Source organism: Trichomycterus rosablanca, chromosome 23, assembly GCF_030014385.1.
Source record: "Trichomycterus rosablanca isolate fTriRos1 chromosome 23, fTriRos1.hap1, whole genome shotgun sequence".
In the NCBI taxonomy this organism is placed as follows: domain Eukaryota; kingdom Metazoa; phylum Chordata; class Actinopteri; order Siluriformes; family Trichomycteridae; genus Trichomycterus; species Trichomycterus rosablanca.
Window position 1 is genome coordinate 10,983,782 of NC_086010.1, and position 21,933 is coordinate 11,005,714.

The 21,933-nt window shown below is 41.0% G+C and overlaps 1 protein-coding gene across 2 annotated transcripts; it reads left to right on the forward strand.

Moving 5' to 3' along the window:
- The first annotated feature begins 3,724 nt into the window (after window positions 1–3,724).
- On the forward strand, window positions 3,725–21,831 carry txndc5 (thioredoxin domain containing 5). 2 transcript variants are annotated; one of them, XM_062985464.1, is made up of 11 exons: window positions 3,725–3,906; window positions 6,063–6,212; window positions 6,823–6,928; window positions 9,710–9,806; window positions 9,996–10,111; window positions 13,219–13,305; window positions 13,437–13,604; window positions 14,275–14,357; window positions 14,917–15,046; window positions 16,776–16,904; window positions 21,730–21,831. In XM_062985464.1, exons 1-10 carry the CDS (start codon window positions 3,734–3,736, stop codon window positions 16,896–16,898), a joined length of 1,233 nt encoding a protein of 410 aa, XP_062841534.1. In that variant the 5' UTR covers window positions 3,725–3,733; the 3' UTR covers window positions 16,899–16,904; window positions 21,730–21,831. The 2 variants fall into 2 exon arrangements, with proteins under 2 accessions (XP_062841534.1, XP_062841533.1); XM_062985463.1 differs by lacking the exon at window positions 21,730–21,831 and having other exon boundaries at window positions 16,776–18,217.
- Window positions 21,832–21,933: the final 102 nt, after the last annotated feature.

Consider the following 21,933-nt stretch of genomic DNA (forward strand, 5'->3'; position numbering starts at 1 on the left):
AGTATTTTAGATATGAATGTATGTTCTCTACTTAGTGCACTAGATAGTGAATTAGACAATTGATTTATGTTTCCTACACAGTGCGCTAGATTGTATATCAGATAACGGATTTAATACGCGATGGGGAAAAAAGTCTGTGTCGCCTGCGTGCGCGTGTGTGTGTGTGTATACGAATGTCCTTATTTGTCATGCCAATAAAGCTTCTTTTGAGTTTGAGTGTGTGTGTGTGTGTGTGTGTGTGTGTGTGTTGCTCTTGGCCACTCGTTCTAGATTCCGGGAGATTTTATCTGACTTGCGGGCATCAGGGAGCCGCTATAAATATGCGGGAGACTCCCGGAACTTCCAGGAGACTTGGGATGTCTGCATACAGCTTTGGGCAATGGGCAAATTAGGATAAGAAAGAAAGCCCATGAAGCCATGCCCACATTTTGCATGTTGGTTTTTTTCCATTGGTCAGATCAAGACTTAGCAGTGTTATGTGGCAATAAAATTAAGTCGTCTGACCACCTCAACGTACTTACTGACCAGTTATTCCATAAGTACATTTTTTTTCCCTGATGTCATGGCCAGATTCCAGGACTACAATACCAAACTTAAATGGGCTCAAACTGTAAAGAGTGGTTCAGAGAACATAAAGAATCATTTTAACACATTAATTGGCCATCAAAGAGTTCTGACCTTATCCTCATTTAAAATTGGGATGTGCTGAAGAAGACTGAGGTTGAGGAGTGGTTCAGCTCTCCTATATAGACAGATCAGGCATAACATTATGACCACCTTCCTAATATTATGTTGGTCCCCCTTTGCTTGTAAAACAGCCCTGCCTCGTCGAGGCATGGACTCCACTAGACTTCTGAAGGTGTGCTGTGGTATCTGGCACCAAGATGTTAGCAGCAGAGCCTTTAACTCCTCTAAGTTGTGAGGTGGGGCCTCCATGGATCGGACTTGTTTGTCCAGCACATCCCACAGATGCTCGATTGGATTGAGATCTGGGGAATTTGAAGGCCAATCAACACCTCAAACTCGTTGTTGTGCTCCTCAAACCATTCCTGAAGCATTTTTGCTCTGTGGCAGGGAGCATCATCCTGCTGGAAGAGGCCACAGCTATCAGGGAATATCGTTTCCATGAAAGGGTGTACATGGTCTGCAACAATGCTTAGGTAGGTGGTACGCGTCAGAAACCATCCACATGGATGGCAGGACCCAAGGTTTCCTAGCAGAACATTGCCCATAGCATCACACTGCCTGCGCCGGCTTGCCTTCTTCCCATAGTGCATCCTGGTGCCGTATGTTCCCCAGGTAAGCGATGCACACGCACCCGGCCATCCACGTGATGTAAAAGAAAACGTGATTCATCAGACCAGGCCACCTTCTTCCATTGCTCCTTGGTCCAGTTCTGCTTCTAACACATCAACTTTGAGGATAAAATGTTCACTTGCTGCCTAATATATCCCACCCACTAACAGGTGCCGTGAAGAGATAATCAGTGTTATTCACTTCACCTGTCAGTGGTCATAATGTTATGCCTCGTCGGGGTAGAATATGCAACTCTGGATGGAAATATAAGTTGTAACGGTACATTAGCAGACATTCAAAGTCTCCTGGAAGTTCCTGGAGTCTCCTGCATATACATAGCGGCTCCCTGATGCCCGAAAGTCAGAAAAAATCTCCCGGAATCTAGAACGAGCGGCCAAGAGCGCACACACACGCGCACGCGTATTAAATCCGTTATCTGATATACAATCTAGCGCACTGTGTAGGGAACATAAATCCAGTGTCTAATATACTGTCTAGTGCACTATGTAGGGAACATAAATCCGTTATCTGATATACAATTTAGTGCACTATGTAGGGAACATAATTAATTATGTAATACACTATCTAGTGCACTATGTAAGGAACACAAATCATCAGCTAGTTATACTTTCTTGTGCACTATGTAGTGAACATGAATGCGTTATCTAATACACTATCTAGTGCACTATGTAGGGAACATAAATCTGTGATCTGATATACAATCTAGTGCACTGTGTAGGGAACATAAATCCGTTATCTGATATACAATTTAGTGCACTATGTAGGGAACATAATTAATTATGTAATACACTATCTAGTGCACTATGTAAGGAACACAAATCATCAGCTAGTTATACTTTCTTGTGCACTATGTAGTGAACATGAATGCGTTATCTAATACATTATCTAGTGCACTATGTAGGGAACATGAATGCGTAATCTAATACACTATCTAGTGCACTATGTAGGGAACATAAATCTGTTATCTGATATACAATTTAGTGCACTATGTAGGGAACATAATTAATTATGTAATACACTATCTAGTGCACTACGTAAGGAACACAAATCTTCATCTAGTTATACTTTCTTGTGCACTATGTAGTGAACATGAATGCGTTATCTAATACACTATCTAGTGCACTATGTAGGGAACATGAATGCGTTATCTAATACACTATCTAGTGCACGATGTAGGGAACATAAATCTGTTATCTGATATACAATTTAGTGCACTATGTAGGGAACATAATTAATTATGTAAAACACTATCTAGTGCACTATGTAAGGAACACAAATCATCAGCTAGTTATACTTTCTTGTGCACTATGTAGTGAACATGAATGCGTTATCTAATACACTATCTAGTGCACTATGTAGGGAACATAAATCCATGATCTGATATACAATCTAGTGCACTGTGTAGGGAACATAAATCTGTGATCTGATATACAATCTAGTGCACTGTGTAGGGAACATAAGCCAGTTGTCTAATTCACTATCTAGTGCACTATGTAGGGAACATAATTAATTATGTAATACACTATCTAGTGCACTATGTAAGGAACACAAATCATCAGCTAGTTATACTTTCTTGTGCACTATGTAGTGAACATGAATGCGTTATCTAATACATTATCTAGTGCACTATGTAGGGAACATGAATGCGTTATCTAATACACTATCTAGTGCACTATGTAGGGAACATAAATCTTCATCTAGTTATACTTTCTTGTACACTATGTAGTGAACATGAATGCGTTATCTAATACACTATCTAGTGCACTATGTAGGGAACATAAATCTGTGATCTGATATACAATCTAGTGCACTGTGTAGGGAACATAAGCCAGTTGTCTAATTCACTATCTAGTGCACTATGTAGGGAACATAATTAATTATGTAATACACTATCTAGTGCACTATGTAAGGAACACAAATCATCAGCTAGTTATACTTTCTTGTGCACTATGTAGTGAACATGAATGTGTTATCTAATACACTATCTAGTGCACTATGTAGGGAACATAAATCCATGATCTGATATACAATCCAGTGCACTGTGTAGAGAACATAAACCAGTTGTCTAATTCACTATCTAGTGCACTATGTAGGGAACATAAATTCATATCTAAAATACTTTCTTGTGCACTATGTAGGGAACCTAAATCCGTTAACTAATACTAATAGGGTCGAGGTCCGAGTCCGTTGGTACCTCCCTGAAATGAGTTTTTGCAACTTGGGGTGCCAGGATGAACACACATGCACCCCGTATTTAAACCGGCATCTGTTGGGTTTTGTCTTTGGGCCCAGGCGGTTCGGTTTAAAAACGGCCCCAGACTCGGTTGGTCATTCCCACAATTCAGAGCGAAGTGACGTCCGCGAGCTCGCTGCTCCCTCTCTCCTGTCAGAGTCTGTAGTTTAGCTTTATGCTATCATGTTTACCTCAGCACTGATTAAATGCGCTCTTTTTACTGCTTTTTTCGTAAATACAATATTGTGTGATAATGAGACTGAAGAAGACGAACATGCTTTACATACTTATTCTGTGGAAATGTTTAACAACGCCATTCCGACTGCTCCACACTTCGTGATGTTCTTCGCTCCTTGGTAAAGTTACTGTTTTCATTAGCAAGTTGAGCTAACCGGTAGCCGGTTTAGACAAAGTGTACTGGTAATGTATTTTAGGGGTTGTGTTTTGTTTTATTCATGCACACAAAATAATACAGTATTAATTAAATACAATATAATTATAATACAATATAAAATATACTTTTTTTTTAATGTGGGGGTGGGGGTCGGTAATAAGCTGCAGAGTTGAACGAGTTCGGCTGCTGAGATTGCTTATTGAGCATTCGGTCCAGTGTTTTTCCCCCCATCAGTTAGTCTTTCTATAATCGACCGTTTGTAAGGAAAGATCTAGAACCAAGGATTATGTTGGATAGAATGATAAATGTAAGCAGTTATGGTTAACTAACTATGGATTAGTACATTTACGAGCATTTGCAACAGCACGAAATTGCAGCCTACGTGGCAAGCCCCTGCAGGACAGTTATCAAATAGTAGGGATGTAACGATACACCGTACCCACGATTCACGATACTGGGTTCACGATACGATTTATTCCCGATTTTTTTAAACAAAATCAAATTGCAGACAAATTATTTCTCTTTAAAAAGTGAAGTACTGTATTTGTGCCCTAGTGGTTAGGGTACTGGACTAGTAATCAGAAGGTTGCTGGTTCAAGTCCCACCACTGTCAGGTTGCTGCTGTTGGGCTCTTGAGCAAGGCCCTTAACCCTCAATTGCTCAGATTGTATACTGTAATACATTAACATTTACATTTTTGGCATTTAGCAGACGCTCTTATCCAGAGCGACTTACAGAAGTGCTTCCATAGTAAACATTACCTTACTCTAGTTTAAGTAAAACAACAGTCCAAGAACACATCTGCTAAAACCTGATAGAACCAACTCTTTTTTTCTTTTTTCTTTTTTTTTTTTCTTTTTTTTTAAAAGAAATGAAAAAGGGTGTTAGTAAGTACAAGTCAGCTTAAGTGTTCGGTAAAGAGGTGATGAAGGTTTTTAATCGTTTTTTAAAGACAGCAAGAGACTCAGATGTTCGGACAGACAGAGGAAGCTCGTTCCACCACTTGGGTGCCAGTACAGAGAAGAGCCTTGATGCTCGTCTTCCTCTAGTCCTGGGTGGAGGATCAAGTCGAGCGAGACTAGTGGCTCGGAGGTTTCGCAGTACAGAGCGAGGTTTGATTAGACCACGAAGGTAGCTTGGGGCTGGTCCATTTTTGGCTTTGTAGGCGAGCATCAGTGTTTTACATTGAATGCGTGCAGCTACAGGACGCCAGTGAAGAGAACGCAGCAGTGGGGTGATGATGTGGTGGCAGTGGGGTGATGTGGCAGTGTTTGGGCTGGTTAAAAACCAGGCGAGCAGCTGCATTTTGAATGAGCTGCAAGGGTTTAGTAGTAGACATGGGAGCACCTGCCAGGAGGGAGTTGCAGTAGTCCAGCTGTGACATTACAAGTGACCGGACCAGAATCTGAGTAGCTTCTATGGAGAGAAATGGTCGAATCTTTCTGATGTTGTAGAGGAGGAACCGACACGATCTTGTTATGTTGGCTACATGAGAAGAGAAGGTCAGCTGGTTATCCAGGATGACACCAAGGCTTCTTAGTTCTTACCTTATCAGATGGTCTGATCTGGGAGTCATAGTACTGTAAGCTGCTTTTGATAAAGGCGTTTGCTAAATGCTGAAAATGTAAATAATGAATGCCCTTTTATTTCTGAGGTAGGTACAAACTATGCAAAACAATGCTGCACCTTTCCCTTTGTGTGTAAAAAAAGAAAGTATCCTCACATAAATAAATTTGGCTGGAAAATTCAGAACCTGGCAACCCTGTAGTGACGTCAACCAGGCGAGGTGAGTAGAACCAGTGCCCTCTGCTGTTTAAAGTGAATATCGATTCATTATACATGTAAATCGATTTGAATCGTTACACATGTGGATCGATTTTTAACTGTCTTGTGGTACATCGTTACATCCCCATCAAATAGCATAAGCAACACTTTATATATAGCATTATACCATGCCCATGATTTATAATAACCTTGTTGTATATTAATGCAAGATCTAATTACACAATCGGGTGTGTGTGCAAAAGTTTATTGCAGTTAATATGTTTTATGCGTCCTATTAAAATCCCATGTTTATGTTATACTTTAACTTGGTGTCTTGTACTTTGTCCTGGGCAGGTGTGGTCATTGCAAGAGGCTGCAGGGGACCTGGAATGAGCTGGCAGATAAATACAACAGTATGGAATCTCCACCTGCCTATGTGGTCAAAATCGACTGCACTAAAGACACAAAGTTTTGCTCAGGTCATGGTGTTCGTGGATACCCAACGTAAGCTTTAAAAATGTGTTCTTTTTAAGCTTTTATCTTTTAACCTGCCAACCATCATTTTATATCCAAAGTTCTACCTTGGTTGCTGGTAGACATTCCTGATTTTACCGATGGTTTTGCTGGTAGATACCCAGTCCTCACCAGAACAATGCCATTTGTAACTTAAATAAATCAAAACGGGCAGTCCTAGGGTCTCTCTCATAACTAATGCAATTACGACCTCTGCTGACTGATTGATGGCGACTGCACAGAGATGGGAAAAGAGTGCCGTCAGGGTGTGTCTCTCCGTACACAGTGCTGAGCTGCATTGCAGTCGTCAAAGTGTAGGTGACAAGATGCATACGACATGCTGCCCATGTGTCGGAGGGGACATGGGTTAGCTTTGTTCTCCTCTATTAGAGCGGGGATCGGCATTGGTGGAGAGGAAGGATGACGCACTCTGGCAATTGGACGCGCTAGATAATTGTGACGTATTCAGATAATTACACATTGCTGGACGGATTCTCCAACTATTACTTGTCACATTGTACTGTATAGTTTAGGCAGTAATTTGTAGTTCTTTATTGCAGATCTGTAAGTCATTTTGTGTGTCTGTGTACTTTTTAAATAGTTTAAAGCTATTTAAACCTGAGCAGGAGTCTGTGAAGTATCAGGGCCCAAGAGACCTGAATTCTTTGGAGACCTGGATGCTTAAAACTCTCCAGGAGGAGCCAGAGGTAGGTAAACTGTAATAGTGTGTCTTAACCCAAGCTGATTAAATATCAATTTATTAACAGTGTGTGGATAAAATGAACATGAGCTTGTTGGTTTCTCTTTAAAAACCATTAACTATGATATGTTCGTGCATGTCTTTATAGACAGTACTTCGTGCACAGGGGTGTGTCTCACTGAAACAGAAATTGACCTCCACACTGTTGCTAAATAGTGGGATGCATATGTTTTAATTAGGGCTGTCGAAGTTAACGCGATAATAACGCATTAACGCGACCTCAATTTAACGCGATTAAAAAAATTAGTGCCATTAACGCAAATTCTAGTTCATGTTGACACTTGACTGGTAGAACAAACGTTTTAATGTCGGACTTGCCACCGTTTTTCATTTGCGGTTTGTTAACATAATGTAACCGATCGTGGTAGTGATGCACTTGCATAATAAAGAAATAAATACACGCTATATTCACAAGTTGTCGGGAGCAGAACACTTTATTACACTTAATTAACTTCTTCTTCTGTACCGAATACCGGAAAGCTGAGTCGAGCACGTTAGTTCATGAACTATGGAAGCCCCAAAGGGTCAAAACACACTCACTTCGTGTAGAAACGTCCATCAAACCATCGTCACGATACAACCACAGACAAGTCTGTTACAATAACTACGCCTTATCCCACCTAAAGCACCGCTGATCTACAATGTTTGCTGATGGAGAAATTCTAACCTACAATCTGACATTTACTGCCTAGTATGTGAGTGAATAAAACTCCCTTACAGTTTTCTCTTGTCCCAGCAGTTTTTAACATCAGTACATTTAGCATAAAATGTGTTCACCATTTTAATTGTAACATTTCACTTAAAAATCCTTGTTTTCTATAACATTTACACAGATTTTTTTTAATGCGATTAATCGCGATTAACTATATGAAATTCTGAGATTAATCGCGATAAAAATTTTTAATCGTTTGACAGCCCTAGTTTTAATATACAAGAGTCAGGCTCTTTTACTTTTGAGAAAGAAAGAAAGAAAGAAAGATGGATGGATGGATGGATAGAATATAGACAGATACTTTATTTATCCAGAAGGAAATAAATAAAGAAATTTTGCATTGCGCTCAGGCATTTTTCTAAGTATGCTATAAGTAGGCATATAGCAGTGTTGCTCAATGGCCCAACAGTTTGTCAACTACAGCACACACTACCACGTTCATCTTTTTAATCAATAGCATAGAGCACTAATGATTCAATCTATGCATTTGTATTATTCTCTCCTAATCTAGTTGTATCTAATTACTCAGTTGTATCTCCTCTACTGCTGCAAACCCCTAGCCCGACCAAGCAGGGCCGTAACTAACACACACCCCTTCTGACACATGTGCAGGTCTGTGTAGGATCCCAGCCTGGTCGATCTCAGAAATGATTTTATTTAAATACAATTCTTTATTTGGGTGGCATGTAAACACTGTATTTTCCATCCTTATTCAGAATTATAGATTGAAGACGATTGAAGCACGTGGTATTTGTTGGTTTAAACCAGGGGTGGGCAATTACATTTTCCAAGGGGCCACATAAGAAACTGGGACTGTTGTGGAGGGCCGGACCAATAAGGTGAACTTAATTCTGCTCGATATTAATTTTATCTCTTTATTTACGTTTACATTTACATTTTCAGCATTTAGCGTCGACGTCTTTATCCAAAGCGACTTACAATACAGTTACAGTATACAGTCTGAGCAATTGAGGGTTAAGGGCCTTGCTCAAGGGCCCAACAGCAGCAACCTGGCAGTTGTGGGGCTTGAACCAGCGATCTTCTGATTACTAGTCCAGCACCTTAAGCACTAGGCTACAACTGCCCACTCTTTATGAGAAGCAGTAAATTGTGCAGTTCTAATAAGTTGTTAATGTTTAGATGTTACAATCAGATCATTAGAAGTAGGCAGAGTAAAAACATCAACATTATTTTACTATTTAAACAAACAAATGCAAAAAAAAAACAAATGTGAACAAAATGTGCAGGTTTTTAAACTATTTTGTTTGGAGTCTAATTACCTCATTTATTTTTCAGTCTGTTGTTATTGTTGGATATTCTTTTTAAAATCACAAAGCTGGTCCTGACTGCTTCAGTTCTGGATGTGTTAAACTTTATAAAAAGTCCTTGTTGCTTTTGCAGTTTTGTTAGTGAAGCTTCAGGTGTGATGCTCCGCATCTTTCATGTTCTTGTATTTCTCTGTTTAGTACCGTGATTTAGAGCCTAAATTCTGATCCTTAACCAGCTTTACACCTGACTTCAGTTAATAAATACTTCAGAAGTTCATGTCTTGTTAAAAACTCCACCATCAGTCACACTCAGTTCTGTTCGCATTACGGTGAAGCTGATACACTCTCACACACGTAAATCGAAACTTACGGATATTTAAAGACAGCGCTCCCGTCAAAATCAGTCCTGTTGTATTGCATGTTTGATGTACATTTATTTACATCCAATTTTAAATTGTTTCAAACCTCATGCGGGCCGGCTGGGGATGTCCCGCGGGCCGTACAATGCCCAGGTCTGGTTTAAATCAAGGCATTGTCTAATATCAAATTAATATTTTGCACTTTACAACAGCAGCAGTGGTCTGCAAGTCTGTGCCAGTGTCTATAAAGAATGAGTGTTAGGCATTTGATCCTTAGAATGCTGAATGACAATGACGTTTATCCTAATAAAGCCAAAAGAATGTTTTTAATGATATTAGCAATTGTGACTGATCCATGAGACTAATTTTTCTCTTTATCTTCCTGCCAGGAACCACAGAGTGAACCAGAACCTCCCAAAGTGCCAGAACCCAAGCATGGCCTGTATGAGCTTACTGCTTCCAACTTTAAAAGTCATATTTCCACAGGTATTTTTTTTTGTTTACTTTTTCAAAGATGTATGTCATAAATGTGGACACCTTGTATGTGATAGCTGTACCATGAGTAACCATGTTTTAAAAATAAGGTAGCTTGATAGAATCGCATAGGTCAGGTTATCAGACAGTGTAATGCCAAAATATTGCTATTATATGTTTTAATGCGACCTATTTTTGCAGGCTCTCACTTTGTGAAATTCTTTGCGCCATGGTGTGGCCACTGCAAAGCTATGGCTCCTACATGGGAGCAGCTAGCTACCACCTTCGAACACTCAGACTTGGTCAAGGTTGCCAAGGTTTGTAAAGATTCCATTAATAAAACCTATTTCTCTGTGCTGTATGTGTACTTACCTGCCACTTAATTAGGTTTTCTATTCTACCTTACATTCATTGGCCAATTTATGAGCTGCAACATGTGGGTATACAATTACTGTTGCTATGTAGACTCTATAGATAAGAAGTCTCACTGAATAGTGGGTGGTGGATCATTCTTAGCACTGCATTTACACTAAAATGTTAGTGACATGGTATTTCGTGCTGTACTGGTATCAGTCTATTAGGTGCAGCAGTGTTGTTGTTTGCAAATACTTATTGCATTTACAGGCTTCTTTATATTTTTATATAATTCTCCCCCCAATTTTTATCCCCCAGTCTAGTCGTGTCCAATTACCCAGATTTTGTCCTCTATACTGATTCGACCCTTCACCGCTGACTGAGGACGCCTCTCAACTGCATTTTTCAACTGCACGAGTCGAGTTCATACACTTGACGGGCACTGTGTAAGGAGGGCCACACCCCCATCAGCATTATTCCTCAGCCCTGTGCAGGCGCCGTCAGTCAGCCAGCAGGGGCCGCAGTCGCACCAGTTATGAGGACCTACGATCCGACTTTCTTACCCTCTAACCCTGAACAACAGCCGATCGTTGTTCATGCAGCCGCCCAGCCCAGTCGGAAAGGCAGAGCTGAGATTCGATACGATGTATTCGAAACCCCAACTCTGGTGAGCTAGCGTACTTTACCTCTGCGCCACCTGAGCGGCTACAGGCTTCTTTATAAAAAACAAACACCCTATTAGGACACATCCTAAGTTCAAAGATATTGACCATAGCCATTTTCTTTTAGTACTGTGTGTGTTAACCTTCCTCTAGGCTTTTATCATTGGACAAGTTTTATTTTTTTTGGTTTGAACAGCTTTTTCCCCCAGTGTTAACACTGATGTCCCCACAACAATGTTGCACTTAATACTCTATTACCAGTACAACGCTGATTTCTGTGCCATCGAATTAGCATGTTGGTGTCATAGCCGTTCTAAGAATGGTTTGCCCCCAAATAAGATAGAAGATATACAAGATGTACTTTATTTGTTATGTACAGTGTATCACAAAAGTAAGTACACCCCTCACATTTCTGCAAATATTTCATTATATCTTTTCATGGGACAACACTATAGACATGAAACTTGGATATAACTTAGAGTAGTCAGTGTACAACTTGTATAGCAGTGTAGATTTACTGTCTTCTGAAAATAACTCAACACACAGCCATTAATGTCTAAATGGCTGGCAACATAAGTGAGTACACCCCATAGTGAACATGTCCAAATTGTGCCCAAAGTGTCAATATTTTGTGTGACCACCATTATTATCCAGCACTGCCTTAACCATCCTGGGCATGGAATTCACCAGAGCTGCACAGGTTGCTACTGGAATCCTCTTCCACTCCTCCATGATGACATCACGGAGCTGGTGGATGTTAGACACCTTGAACTCCTCCACCTTCCACTTGAGGATGCGCCACAGGTGCTCAATTGGGTTTAGTCCATCACCTTTACCTTCAGCTTCCTCAGCAAGGCAGTTGTCATCTTGGAGGTTGTGTTTGGGGTCGTTATCCTGTTGGAAAACGAGTTTTCGAAGGGAGGGGATCATGCTCTGTTTCAGAATGTCACAGTACATGTTGGAATTCATGTTTCCCTCAATGAACTGCAGCTCTCCAGTGCCAGCAGCACTCATGCAGCCCAAGACCATGATGCTACCACCACCATGCTTGACTGTAGGCAAGATACAGTTGTCTTGGTACTTCTCACCAGGGCGCCGCCACACATGCTGGACACCATCTGAGCCAAACAAGTTTATCTTGGTCTCGTCAGACCACAGGGCATTCCAGTAATCCATGTTCTTGGACTGCTTGTTTTCAGCAAACTGTTTGCTGGCTTTCTTGTGCGTCAGCTTCCTTCTGGGATGACGACCATGCAGACCGAGTTGATGCAGTGTGCGGCGTATGGTCTGAGCACTGACAGGCTGACCTCCCACGTCTTCAACCTCTGCAGCAATGCTGGCAGCACTCATGTGTCTATTTTTTAAAGCCAACCTCTGGATATGACGCCGAACACGTGGACTCAACTTCTTTGGTCGACCCTGGCGAAGCCTGTTCCGAGTGGAACCTGTCCTGGAAAACCGCTGTATGACCTTGGCCACCATGCTGTAGCTCAGTTTCAGGGTGTTAGCAATCTTCTTATAGCCCAGGCCATCTTTGTGGAGAGCAACAATTCTATTTCTCACATCCTCAGAGAGTTCTTTGCCATGAGGTGCCATGTTGAATATCCAGTGGCCAATATGAGAGAATTGTACCCAAAACACCAAATTTAACAGCCCTGCTCCCCATTTACACCTGGGACCTTGACACATGACACCAGGGAGGGACAACGACACATTTGGGCACAATTTGGACATGTTCACTGTGGGGTGTACTCACTTATGTTGCCAGCTATTTAGACATTAATGGCTGTGTGTTGAGTTATTTTCAGAAGACAGTAAATCTACACTGCTATACAAGTTGTACACTGACCACTCTAAGTTATATCCAAGTTTCATGTCTATAGTGTTGTCCCATGAAAAGATATAATGAAATATTTGCAGAAATGTGAGGGGTGTACTCACTTTTGTGATACACTGTATACATATACAGGTGTACAGTACAATGAAATTCTTTCTTCGCATATCCCAGCTTGTTTGGAAGCTGGGGTCAGAGCGCAGGGTCAGCCATCGTACGGCGCCCCTGGAGCAGACAGGGTTAAGGGTCTTGCTCGAGGACCCAACAGTGGTTGCATAGCAGAGCCTGGATTTGAACCGCCAATCTTCCGGTTGATAGCCCAAAGCTCTACCCACTAGGCTACCACTGTCCCCAAATAATATTTGGTCAGTTGGGGTTCTGTTGGGGTCCTTTGAGAAATGGGTAGTGGAAGTGGACAAAGGTTTTCAGCAGGGTTTAAGTTGTACCTCTGCAGGTTACTGTAGTTCCACCACACCAAGAAGTGTCTTCTTTAAACGTTTGCCACAGATTTGCGTATATGTACATTATTTTTTCTTTTCACTATTTAATTGTCTTTGTTGTGCTGGTTCTACAGTTGGACTGCACTCAGCATTACGAGATCTGTTCAGAAAATCAAGTGCGTGGATACCCTACTCTGCTCTTCTTCACTAATGGAGAAAAGGTAAGGACATTCGCTCTAAACCACACTACTTTGGCCAAATGTTGTCTTTGGCTATCTTATCTACAGATCTTTTCATTCCTAACCTTGTTATTTAATGAATTTAATCTTTCAGTTGCTGTATCGTTTTGCAGGTAGATCAGTACAGGGGAAAACGTGATCTGGAGTCCTTTAAAGAATTCGTTGATAACCAGTTAGCAGCGATTGCTGCCAAGGATAAACCTGCTGCTGAGGATAAACCTGCTGCTGAGGATGTAAGAGCCAATGAAATACCACAGAACACAGAGCCTGATAAGGAAGAGGTAACATCTGAATTAAAATGACTAATAATAAGCTGCTGTTATAACAACATAAACACAAAGATTTCTCACATATTGTAATAAGAAAATCCATCTTTTGCAATGCAATGGATCCCCTTCCAAAAAAAGTTGGATGGAATGCTGATATTTAAAAAAAAAAAACCATTTAAAATAGGTTATGCTGTCATGATTGGGTATAAAAGCAGTTTGAAATTATGCTTTTTGTAATGAATACAATCACGTAGTCTTGCTGTACTGTGTCTAAAAGTGGCTGAGGAGTGGAGAAGCACGGAGATCGGTGCATGACTCTCCGTGTGTGATATCTGGCCTCATGTGTCAATCCACTGAAGTATAGGCGAATAAAAAGAAGCATTGGAGGGAGCTTGTGGGTCTCACTGTTGGAGACCCAGATCGTGTCTGAAGAGGGTACATTTGCCTAATTGGCTACACAAAAATTGGGAGAAAAGAAAAAAAATGCATAAATAAAATTAAGAAATTAGAAATTGAACATTTAGTTTACTGTTTGCCATGTTGGTGAAACACCCAGATATCAATAGACAATAACAGTAATTTGGAATCTTTGACCTTGATTATTTATGCATGTGTATGTGTGTATTGTCAAGTTGCTGTATCCTCTAATATAATGTCTTTCTTTTTTTTTTTTTGCTTTCAGTCCTCTGTTGTGGTTCTTACTGAAAGCAATTTTGATGATGTTGTTTCTAAGGGTTTAGCATTCATCAAGTTTTATGCTCCATGGTAAGTGCTTCTTTAATAAGCTGTAAAATTACAGAAAAATATACAAATGTATTTAGAGTAGACTATACCACCTTGTTCTGTAGTGCAGTGGTCCCCAACCACCGGGCCACAGACCGGTACCGGTCCGTGGGTCATTTGTTACCGGGCAGCACAGAAAGAATAAATAATAAGAGATCGCTACAAGAGCAATTAAATTTCCAAAACTCTTTGGGTGTTATTGTCTCCAATCACCACTAGGTGGGAGCAGCGTCTCATTGCATAAAAAAAAAGCTTAGGATTCACACCGATTTTCCATTCTATAGTAATTCTTTTTCTAATCCTTCCGCCTCCGCCGGCACTAAAATTATATCTTATATATAAGTGGTTCATGCTGCAAAAAAGGTTGGGGACCGCTGCTATAGTTCTTATATTTGCGGGCATCACACACAACTGATTTCTAAAAATGTAACTGTGTGTGTCCTTGCTACAGGATATTGTTGAGTTTGTTTTTGTGTCTAAAAGCAGAAGGTTTTCTCATTTAAAATGAAAATGCTTATTGTGCATATGTGGTGTGTTGAAGGTGTGGTCACTGTAAGAACCTGGCTCCTGCTTGGGAGGACCTAGCCAAGAAGGACTTTCCAGGCCTTACTGATGTCAAGATTGCTAAAGTAGACTGCACTGTTGAGCGAACACTTTGTGAGAGATTCTCAGTAAGTTACTCTGTTGTTTTTGTAGTTTAATGTGAATTTTACTGGACAAACCACAAGTCCTAGCAGGTTATATTCATCAAATTCCTGATTTATTTGAACTAACTAGTACCTAATAGCCTACTCAATGTTTGATTGACACTAGTTTTCTTTATACACCAAGTACCAAAATGGGTGGCACGGTGGCTCGTTGGATGGCACTGGTTCGATCCCCAAATGGAACGATCTGGGTCCTTTCACAATGCTGCGAAACATAAAAATATAAAGCTATATAAATCTTTCTGCTTCCGCTTCAAATGCCTGTGCAGCTTCAGTTGAATTATGGGATAGATTATCGGACCGCAGTGAGCTGTTTTAGCTGTTTTTAGTTTTTAGTTTTACTTAAAAATGGCTGCCCATACAGTAGGTCATCCGGCTACTTTTCACATTCAGTACGGAAGTATGCCATTTTTTTGTTGTTCTTGTTTATGCATTTTCTCCCGACTTTTAGCACGTCCAATTGCCTGATTGCATCACGCTTCCTCTCCACTAATGCCGATCCCCGCTCTGATTGAGGAGAACGAAGCTAACCTATGCATTTTTTTCAGGCGCCATCAATCAGCCAGCGGAGGTCGAAGTTGCATCAGTTACGAGGAGACCATATTCGGCTTACTACTACCCCACCCCTATATGAACAGCAGGCCAATTGTTGTTCATGTGGCTGCACAGCCCAGCCGGCAGGCAGAGCCGAGACTCGATACGATGTATTCGAGATCCCAGCTCCGGTGTGCTCGCGTGTGTGTTACCACTATACTGTTACCACTAAAGCCTAAAAAAATGTTTTGCACATCCTGGATTTGTTTATGGTTTACCTAGTGGGTGGCGTGTGGATGAGAGTCAGCAGAACTTCACTATTGGACTAATTGGACATATCGAATAAAAGTATAGCTTTTATATTAGAGGCACAAAGCTTCTACTTAATCTTTCTTATAGACAAATCTGTGTGGATTAGGAAAGTGTTTTATATAATATATAATAAAGCAATAAGCCACGAGAGGCCGTGCATTACTGTGATTTTAGCACGGGGATGACGTTTTTGGCACGAAGCGGAGCTAAAACGGCGGTCAACATAAAATATAATAAATACAACAATGTTTAATTCATAAATGTATTTATTGTGTATAAACTTACAATAAAGCATTCTTCTGTGACGCAAAATAGTTCGATTAACAGTGTTGCTAGGCAACATGAGGGCGAAAATAACATTCACTTTTTCTTTTCAGTGGCGTATTAATATGGAATGATGTGAGGTGGTCATAGGTGTGAGTTTATCGGGGATTTTACAACGGCTTCGAACGCGGCTCAGCCAATCAGATTTTAGGACCGGAACTATCCGTTTTATAATAAAGCAATAAGCCACGAGAGACGTTACTGCGATTTTATCACGGGGAATGACGTTTTGAACCTAAAACTTCTTTCCCCGTGATAAAATCATAGCAGTAACGCACGATTAACAGTGTTGCTAGGCAACATGAGGGCGAACATAACATTAACTTTTTCTTTTCGGTGGCGTATTAATATGGAATGATGTGAGGTGGTCCTAGGTGTGCGTTTATCTGGGATTTTACAACGGCTTCGAACGCGGCTCAGCCAATCAGATTTTAGGACCGGAACTATCCGTTTTATAATAGAATTTTTGTGATAAGTTTATTGCTTAACATGTATTTGAGCTCTTCATGTTTTTCCACTGTAGGTGCGCGGATACCCATCTCTATTCATATTCCGGGCGGGCCAGCAGGGTGACGAGTATAACGGTGCTCGGGACTTGGAAAGCCTGCACAGCTTTGTTATGAAGCAGGCCAGAGATGAGCTGTAGCTCCACGTACGTCACGCCCTGTTCGGATACAAACATGATCTTGTTTTCGACACGGCAAGAATGTATTTTCATTACTGAAAACGGCAGAAATTTACACAACTTCCATTTGCTGATGTCCATGTCATGTTATTATTACCAGTGAGAAGAAAGGTACTGTTGATTGACTACAAGTTTTCCAGTAATAGAAGTACAGTGCTGCGGAAAAAAATATCACCAGATTTCTTTTATTTTTGCTAATTTATCACGTACAAATGTTTCAGATCTTCCACCTAATTTTAATATAAGATAAAGACACGAGTAAACACAAAATACAGCTTTTAAATCATCGTTCCATTTATTGAAGATAACGATTTAATTAAAACCTGTATCACTCATGTGAAAAGTGATTGCTTTCCTAAACCTTATAACTGGTTGTGCCACCTGTTAATGGTTTTGCCAGCATCTCAATGGGATTTAAGTCTAAATTTTGAACCAACCACTTGTTACTTTTAAACCATTCAAGAGTTTACTTGCTTGTGTGCTTTGGTTCTTTGTCCTGCTGCCTAATCCATCTTTAGGTCACAGACTGACAGGTGGACATCCTCCTCCAGGATGTTTGGGTTTTAACAATTATGGCAATTCGTCCCGGTCCTGCAGAGGCAAAGCAGCCCCAGAACGTTTTATCATTGGCTCATCAGTCTTGCAGATTATGTTGGTGTTTTTGGCCAGTGTGAGACAAGCAGTTATGTTCTTAGTCAGTAGTGGTTTGCATCTTGCATCTCTCCAATGGATCCCATTTTTGCCCAGTGTCTTTTTTGACTTAATGCCAAGTAGGGATGAAGAGCACTTTTCCCTTAATAAATGATATGATCATTTAAAAAGCATTTTGTGTTTATATGTGTCTAATATTAAAAGTAGTTTGATGTCTGAAACAAGTGTGACCAGTATGCAGAAATAAAAGGAATTGGGGGCCATTTTTTCCCCGCCATTTTTTCCATGCTCTCAGGGAGAACATTTTCTTAAATATCAAACTGTGTTTCTCCACTCTTCCTCTAGTTAGTAATGTTTGGGGTTTTGTGTATTTAAAAACAGCACTTTGTTTTAAAGGCACGTTTTTCCATTCACATACTATTGTCCACAATAATATCTCTTCCTTTCAGTGTACCATGCAGATTCATTATTCATTCATTATAGAAATGCACATTGTCAGATCATATTGCAGTAGAGAGTAATATCGTCTCCCTTTTTCGGGCGGTGCCTATGGATTTTGTACTACTTTTTCTAAAGTGGCTTCAAATTGTGTCACAAATTTTGTAATAAAAAACCAAAAAACCCTTTGACTGGGCATTAACTCTTTACTTTGGGTCTGGAAGCATTTTTTTTTTTTTTTATAATTGCCTAGAAAGAAAATATACACATTTACATGACGCATGATTAGGAAATATAGATCATTTATTGTTATAGAGGTATAGACCTGTGGCAGTCTTCGAGTTAGCAGAGTTTATGCCAGTAACGCTGTACAACCAATGAACAACCAAATGTACACCGATCAGACATAACATTATAACCATCTCCTTGTTTTTTACACTCACTTTCAATTTTATCAGCTCCACTTACCATATAAAAGCACTTTGTAGTTCTACAATTACTGACTGTAGTCCCATCTGTTTTTCTACATATTTCTACCGTGGACACGGTATTTTAAAAACTCCAGCAGCACTGCTGTGTCTGATCCACTCATACCAGCACAACACACACTAACACGCCACCACCATGTATGTCAGTGTCACTGCAGTGCTGAGAATCATCCACCATCTAAATAATACCTGCTCTGTGGCGGTCCTGACCATTGAAGAACAGGGTGAAAGGAGGCTAAAAAGGTATGTAGAGAAATAGATGGACTACAGTCAGTAATTGTAGAACTACAAAGTGCTCCTATATGGTAAGTGGAGCTGATAAAATGGACAGTGAGTGTAGAAACAAGGAGGTGGTTTTATGGCTGATCGTTGTGTATGTAACCAAGTCACAAGCGGTTAATATTTACATGAGGTATTTCTGTAAAAAAAAAAAATCTGATTGACATTTTTAACTCATTTAATTCATTTTAAATCCTTGTCCTTGAGACAATGGAAGTTTTACCCAGTTTTCAGATGCTTTCAGTTGCAAATGCTTTGTTCTAGCTTCTAAAAAGACCTGACACTTTGGTTAATGGCACCATGCAAAAACAAAATAAATCACAGCAGTCTAATACTAACCCATCACTGTGGAGAATTTGAGCTCTCAAGTTCGAGTCTCTGCATTACTGCTTTGACCGGACGCAGACCAGACACACTTGTCTGTGTTTAGGCGAGCGAAGGTCGAACAGGTGCTAGACTGCAGCCCTCCTTAGCCAGCATGGGCTTGGTGCCAGCAGTTTTTTTTTTTAAATATTTTGTTTATGCCTTTTCTCCCCTTTTTCTCCCTTTTAGCGCGTCCAATTAATTGCCCGACTGCGTCATGCTTCCTCTCCACCAATGTCGATCCCCGCTCTTATTGAGGAGAACGAAGCTAACCCACGCCCCCTCCGACACGTGGGCAGCAGCCGTATGCATTTTGTCACCTACACTTTGACGAGTGCAATGCGGATCAGCACTGTGTACGGAGAGACACACCCTAACGGCACTCTTTTTCCCGTCCCTGTGCAGGCGCCATCAATCAGCCAGCAGAGGTCGTAATTGCATTAGTTATGAGAGAGTCACCCCTATATGAACAACAGGCCAATCATTGTTCATGTGGCTGCTCAGCCCAGCCGGCAGGCAGAGCCGAGTCTCGATACGATGTATTCGAGATCCCAGCTCTGGTGTCCCAGGGTGTGTTTTTACCGTTGCGCCACCTGTGCGCCTGGTGCAAGCAGTTTTTAGTGGGGAATTGGAAGAAAAGGGGAAGAGAAGATGTTTTGTTGCATTATTTGCCACCCTGTCACGGTGGCTTGGTGGGTAGCACTGTTGCCTCACAGCAAGAAGGTCCTTTCTGTGTGCATGTTCTCCCCATGTCTGAATGGGTTTCCTCCCACAGTCCAAAGACATGTAAGTGAGGTGAATTGGAGGTACAAAATTGTCCATGACTGTGACATTTAAAACTTGGACTGATGAATCTTGTGTAACAAGTAACTACACTATATTGCCAAAAGTATTCACTCACCCATCCAAATCAGTGAATTCAGGTGTTCCGATCACTTCCATGGCCACAGGTGTATAAAACCGAGCACCTAAGCATACAGACTGCTTCCACACACATTAGTGAAAGAATGGGTCGCTCTCAGGAGCTCAGTGAATTCCAGCGTGGTACCGTGATAGGATGCCACCTGTGCAACAAGTCCAGTCATGAAATTTCCTCACTACTAAATATTCCACAGTCGACTGTCAGTGGTAGGATAACAAAGTGGAAGCGATTGGTAATGACAGCAACTCAATCACGAAGTGTTAGCCACGTAAAATGACAGAGCGGGGTCAGCGGATGCTGAGGAACATAGTGCGCAGAGGTGGCCAACTTTCTGCAGAGTCAATCACTACAGACCTCCAAACTTCATGTGGCCTTCAGATTAGCTCAAGAACAGTGTGTGAGAGCTTCATGGAATGGGTTTCCATGGCTGAGAAGCTGCATCCAAGCCTTACATCACCAAGCACAATGCAAAGCGCCGGATGCAGTGGTGTAAAGCACGCCGCCACTGGACTCTAGAGCAATCACGCTTCTCCGTCTGGCAATCCGATGGTCGAGTCTGGGTTTGGCGGTTGCCAGGGGAACGGTACTTGTCTGACTGCATTGTGCCGAGTGTTTGGTGGAGGGGGGATTATGGTGTGGGGTTGTTTTGCAGGACTTGGGCTCGGCCCCTTAGTTCCAGTGAAAGGAACTCTTAATGCTTCAGCATTCCAAGAGATGGACAATTTCATGCTCCTAAATTTGTGGGAACAGTTTGGGGATGGCCCCTTCCTGTTCCAACATGACTGCGCACCAGTGCAGAAAGCAAGGTCCATAAAGACACGGATGAGCGAGTTTGGTGTAGCTTGACCTCAACCCGACAGAACCCCTTTGGGATGAATTAGAGCGGAGACTGTGAGCCAGGCCTCCTCGTCCAACATCAGTGTCTGACCTCACAAATGCGCTTCTGGAAGAATGGTCAAAAATTCCCGTAAACACACTCCTAAACCTTGTGGAAAGCCTTCCCAGAAGAGTTGAAGCTGCAAAGGGTGGGCCGACATCATATTAAACCCTATGGATTAAGAATGGGACGTCACTCGATAGTCAGTTCATAGTGTGAAGGCAGACGAGCGAATACTTTTGGCAATATAGTGTACCTGTCCTGTCATGAATGTAACCAAAGTTAAAATCCTTATAAATTAAATGCAAAAAAAAAAACGTTGCTTTGAAAAAATGCTGCTAATGTTAGGACTTGTTTATAATGGTTCATAATAGTTTAATAGTAGAATAATAGTTTCCTTTGATGCTTGTGCCTATTTGTAGCTGCTTAGACAAACCACATGGATTATAGAGCAAATACCAGGAGAGTAAAAGTGTCTTTTTTTCCCCTAGTACTTAAAATAGCTTGTTTAGATGACGGGTTTGATGAGTAATTGTATAAAACACAAGCACAGCTTAATATATCTGTAGAAGTCTCTGCACTGATGTAAACGAATAAGGTTGTTAAATGTTAACAGATGTTAAAAATAAGCTTCAGTTAGTCAAATACAGAATAAATAGTATATAAAGTACTCTATATAAAATGTAGACATGGAGTATTTGCTCATGTTTCTGTGGTATTTACTCTTTTAGGTACTGCATGTGTGTATCTCACTGTCCATACTTTTCATTGTAGGCTATCCAGTCTTGAGAGCAGACTGTAAACAGGAAAGAGATTAAAGCAGCACATTTTTCACACAGTTAACAGTTCAGCTTCTAATACAGTCAGGCTGATGAGAGAGGTACACACACCCATCTGATGTCTTTATGTCTTTCATAACTCACAAACTGGTACTTTCATACCCAGGTGTTCTCTAGCAACATATTTGTATGCTGTCAG

What these genes read in the sequence shown, in the direction of transcription:
- txndc5 (XM_062985464.1), top strand. Translation starts at nt 3,734, where the DNA reads ATGTTTACCTCAGCACTGATTAAATGCGCTCTTTTTACTGCTTTTTTC. An exon ending in TAAAAGTCATATTTCCACAG is followed by an intron (nt 9,807 to 9,995) that starts GTATTTTTTTTT and finishes CTATTTTTGCAG; the next exon opens with GCTCTCACTTTGTGAAATTC. An exon ending in TCTTCACTAATGGAGAAAAG is followed by an intron (nt 13,306 to 13,436) that starts GTAAGGACATTC and finishes ATCGTTTTGCAG; the next exon opens with GTAGATCAGTACAGGGGAAA.